The sequence below is a fragment of the Typopeltis vanoorti genome, chromosome 12 (assembly GCF_054136105.1).
Source record: "Typopeltis vanoorti isolate ZY-2024b chromosome 12, IOZ_Tvanoo_1.0, whole genome shotgun sequence".
In the NCBI taxonomy this organism is placed as follows: domain Eukaryota; kingdom Metazoa; phylum Arthropoda; class Arachnida; order Uropygi; family Thelyphonidae; genus Typopeltis; species Typopeltis vanoorti.
The window spans coordinates 12,658,540-12,663,848 of NC_143560.1; the positions used below are offsets into that span (position 1 = coordinate 12,658,540).

The following is a 5,309-nucleotide window of genomic DNA, read 5'->3' on the forward strand; positions in this document are numbered from 1 at the left end:
TAGACTTTGTGCATGAATAACTTACATCCAGTCGAGCAAAAAGAATCGAATCGGTATTGAGAAGCTAAACATTAGTGAAAAAGCAGAGGGCTAGCTGCAATTTAATAGCAGTTACTGGCTGACATTATTTTCATGTTGATAATGTAAACGCCATTCTGTATGTATGAATACTGCAGCAGGGATCCAAATTTCAATGGAATTCTAAACAGCAGAAATGGTAAAGGGACTTATCATACGATGATGTACATACGTATGTCTTTTACATCGGAAAGATGCAGACTTTTTTTTTTACATCTCGTATCATTGCATAATAAATAAATAATATATGTTTAATTATTTGCCTTTAAATATTTGTAGTCTATACCAGGGATCAGCAACCTTTTCAGACTCGTGGGCCACATTCAACTTTTAATTTTAATAATCGGGTCGCAAGCGTTTAATTGAGAGAAAATAGTGAGTGAAAAAATACTTCAGTTATCAATTTTTATTATATCAATCTTATAAAACACAGTAATATATTTAAAGTACGAGATAAATACGCCATTCTCGTAATTATTATTATTTAACACCTGCCAGGAGTCCAAGACTCATCGAGGGAGGGCACCTACTCTACAGCTCTCCGACTCCACCACCATCAATAGCATCCTCTACATCAGCGCCATCTACTCTCCATCACCAGTACTTTCACAGACAATCACAAACATCCATGCCCACGGCGGGATTTGAACCCGCACCCTTTTAGCAAGAGAGCTGATACGCGAACCACTCGGCCAACCAGGGCGGCTGATGTATGATGTTATATTCTTTCATAACAGCAACACTTTTACGACAAATAAGACAATGGGGCTTACCCTCATTTTCAATAAAAAAAAAGAAGTACTTGCTGTTCCATTCATCATTTAACCTTCCTTTGCAATTTTACGTTTTCCTGAACCCATTTTTGAAATTATTTTTAACAAATATATATCCTCTGAAAATAATAGCTGATATTGGATTATATTAAAAGACAGACAAGGGAAAATGCGACTGCAAAAGTGTGCCAAAATCTCGGTTGTCGTCGGATGAAGTCGTTTTTTTTATCCCCACTCACGATGACTCACACTGTTGACTCTCTCCAAGTAGAACGACGATATCACGAAGTATAGATATAAAATTATTTTTAATTTATTATTCATATTATGAAATATGTTATTTAAATAATTCAGCATACGGGCCACATGCCATGTATGGTCAACCTTTTATGGGCCGCCAAAGATGCACGTTTGGGCCTCATGCGGCCAGCGAGCCGCCGGTTCTATACTATAATTCGAAGTTTTTTAAAGGCTTGTTAAAAACCAAAGCTGTCCTTGAAATGTTTTTTCCCCCTCAGGAAGCTATTTAGTTATATCTAGTTATCAGGGCCATACTTATGCACAGGTGCACCAGGCTCTGGCTGGAGGCCCTGAAAATTTTGGGCCAATTTAAGGATCCCCCATACAACGAAGGAGGGCCCTGAAACACTCTAGCGCCTCGAGAAAATTGTAAGTACGGCCCTGCTAGTTATACGTACTAGATATATAACAATATATCTAGTATACACATATATTACAATATATTAAAGATATTTAACAATCCTTAAGTCCTTAAAAGGACTTAAGGATTGTTAAAGCGATTCAAGAATGCTTTTCATATTCCCCATTATCTGTAGAGGACAGTGTAGGGAAAAGGTGTTACTGAGCTATATAAAGCTCTGATCATGGCAAGAGGGTAACAGCAATAGCTGAGCCTCAGTTAGAACTTCATTGGCTACAGCATCACCATCCATTACCCTCCCAAGGTACCCATTTTAGTCGCCTCGTACGACATGCATGAGCTACATTTTGGCTATTCTTATCCCAACCACCACACGGGGAGATATATAAATAATAAACCAGCTATCGCCTTTTATTTTCTTATAGGGAGTAGGCGAGGCCTTTATACCCTATCAAGCTTTTGGAGACTGAGTGGGCAAGTCAATCTCCATCGGTAGCCAATCAGAGATAGCTGGCCCATGTCTATCACTAATTATAGCAGCCACCGATGAATAGGTTGGCAAACAAGTGCTGCCATCTCTCTTGGTATCTAACTATAACACGATATGTTACTGTCGAAATAATGCGGGCACTACGGACGATTTTCTTGAGTTTACGGGATGAAAAAACCGAGTTTCCGGGAGGATAAACCAACCTGCCCGGGCCAGAGATCGACTAACTTGGGAACCTGCCGAAGAAATAAAGTTAAATAATAAAGAAAGATTATAATAGTGCCAAAATTGCTTGCTATTGTTGCTTAAGTATTCAAGTATGCACTGCCAAAGCAATGCATTCCAGATTTTATTATTATTATTATTATTATTATTATTATTACTATAGGATTTTGTATTCATACTGATTTTATTCCGAATATATCATATTCGGAGTGGAATTAATGTATATTGAAATCTCCTTATATATTTTTATAACAAATAAAATAAGTTGAGTAGTGATTAAAAATTAATCACTTTGTCATTTACAATAATGAGACAATACATCAGATAAAATGAATTGTATCAATTTAATTTATAAATAAATACTACAGAACAGAGATTATATGATATTCAAATGACAATGTCCTCTATCATGGTGTATAAGAGGTTGTGAAATAAATATGCATACTAATTTGAGCACTATAATGTAAAACAGCTTTCTAAAATCAAGACAAAAAGAAAAAAAAAAGAAATAGTATTAATTAACATAAGTATTCAGATATGGGTTTGGGGTGATGTGTATTCTCTACTTTGCAGAATTACCGGAATAAGGAGATATCAACCTAATTAGAAAATTTCCCGTCATGTCACCTTTAATCTAACTTGGTGAAAACCATTAGTATCGTCAGGTCCTTTAGGTAGTCGAATTACGCCTTCTGGAATCAATAAACGACAATTCTGAGGTTTAAATCCACTATCTTTAACATTTAACTTTCGATTGGACCACTGGTTTGACATAGCAAAACTGTCACCATCATTGCAACTGCAACAGCTCTGCTTAGCCCGAAATCCTAATTGCTCTCTTGGTTTCTGTTTATTATGCACATAGACATTATCAGGAGATTTATTAGTTTTTGAAGTTTTGTTAATATTACGATACTGAGGAAAGCAAACATCGTGTTCTTGGTGAGCACAGTATAGGCAAGACAACACAGCACTTGAAAAATGCATTCTTGACTTGGAATATCTTGCATCAGTACTGTTTTCATTGCTTGTTAGAAAAGTCTGTGGTAACTTGGAATGATGTTTGACGTGTTTCTTCTTGCGAGCAGCATTACTTCTGTTCTTATTTTTATTCGGAGAATGATTTGGGGACGGAAAAGTAGTCAAAGAAATCACCCGCCAGTCGTTTTCTTTTTTTTCCATATCAGTGATTGCTCGATAAGCGGAATCACGTTTCTCGTATTCTACAAAGCCAGCAACATTATAACAAATTTTAGGGTGTTTATACAAAAAGCGTTTCACATCTCGTGGTGTTTCAACCTCTGGATGCATGATTCGAATGCGTACAATTTCGCCATATTTTGAAAACTGCTCAAAAATATTTTCCTCGTTCAAGTTCTCCGTTGGAACATTGCATATCAGTACCGTTCTGAATGGAACGGTTTCATCGTATTCAGGAAGGGGCGCTTTTCTGCGTATTTTAGTGCATTCTGGATTAATCTCGAGTTTATCCGAATAATTTAAGCTATAAGCGACAACTTTCCAATTTTTGGTTAAAGATTTAACTTTTCTAAAAGAAGCAACTAATTTCAAACTTACGTATCCTTCTTTGCTACGGCGAACTCGTTTTAGAAGAAAAGTATCCTTTAAAATACTGTCGTCAGAAAAGTAAAATTCTACTTGTTTTACAATTTGATCTCTCAGATTTTCATCAGGAGGAGTGAAGTCTTGAGAGCTCTTTTCCACGACCGCTTTCTGTCCTTCGCCATCAGTAGTATTTGAAGTAGGTTTATTAAACAGATCTTCATTTTCTGTTTTCTTATGAATGTCAAAGGCTTCATCATCTTTACCTGTAGAGGGAGCCTCATCGATTTCTGTTGCATTTGTAACCGCAGAAGAATTCTGCTCCATTTGTGTTTTACACTATCGATCAAACTCGCTTTTTTGGTACCAGATTTTCCTTTGCACAAGTATCAAATTTTCAAAAGCCAGAGCTAAATTACACGGTTGTATATCGCTGAGTTCGAATATCACGTAATATGATATCTGTACAGAATTCATCAATATTCATCTGAGAACACGCTCTAAGTGAGTTGAATTTACTGTTTGTATACATCATAATAACGCGCGATACGCGCATTACAACATGGAAAAATTACAAATTAAGTAACAGAAGTGGAATATATGTTACAAACTCGAACTCCTGCAGATAAGTGTTTGTAAGCAAAAGGCATAATTTTTGTAAACGCGAATAAATTAGAAGTGTGAAAATTAATAGTGTTAGTATTTTACGGAGAAGTATATAAGTAATTAAAATGTTTATAATTAGCAGTACTAAAATCATAATTAGTAGCTGTGCAAAATAATATTAATTAGTACACTGATTAGTTTATTAGTTGAAAGTCTGGTATAATACTGATACCGAAAACGTGGGGGAAATGGGAAATGCTTTCGCCGTACCGATCTTTTTAAAATGGAAAACTGTTTTAACCAAAGGAAAATATCACGTGAGCATTCCTATTATATTTGGCCTTCTGCTAAGGAGGGATGTTAATAATTCTTCACATTAATCTACAATAAATACAGCAAGTAAATTAGCGAATCATTATTAAAGGTGATCTTGATAATTCTTCAATAAAATATCACTTGAACCTTAAAAAAGCTAACTTATAAATACAAATTTCTACTTTAAAAGAAGGCAGTGAAATAAGCCTTGCTTTCTATTTAAAGAATTACTATTGCATAATCTTCCATATTCTTATTTATGACAAATCTTAGTGATTTATAATAATAATTCTTCAACATATCCGAACATATTACCTATTTAAAGTGAGTTGTTTTCACATAAACATTGCATTGTCTCCTTTACTTGCATCACCAGAGTTGAACTTAAAATCTCTTTCTCTACTATAATAACTTTCATTTTTCACTCTCTCTCTCTCTCTGCCATCTGTCCCGAATTTTAAGAAAAATTTCAGCGTCCCGAATTACACCTAAGCAGGACAACTTATATATTTAAAATACAAATATTATTAAATCACTAATACCGGTATACCAATGTATTCAATCGTTTAATTTTTTATAAGGTTAGAATTACATATTC

The 5,309-nt window shown here is 35.0% G+C and overlaps 1 protein-coding gene across 1 annotated transcript; it reads right to left on the minus strand.

Moving 5' to 3' along the window:
- Positions 1 to 2,552: 2,552 nt before the first annotated feature.
- Positions 2,553 to 4,238, minus strand: LOC150100584 (la-related protein 6-like). The gene has a single exon (XM_090401637.1). The coding sequence runs from the start codon at positions 4,115 to 4,117 to the stop codon at positions 2,846 to 2,848; it is 1,272 nt and encodes a 423-aa protein (XP_090257763.1). The 5' UTR covers positions 4,118 to 4,238; the 3' UTR covers positions 2,553 to 2,845.
- Between the last annotated feature and the right edge of the window lie 1,071 nt (positions 4,239 to 5,309).

Bases quoted from the DNA above. Each gene is read 5' to 3' on its own strand.
- LOC150100584 (XM_090401637.1), bottom strand. From the start codon at position 4,117: ATGGAGCAGAATTCTTCTGCGGTTACAAATGCAACAGAAATCGATGAG.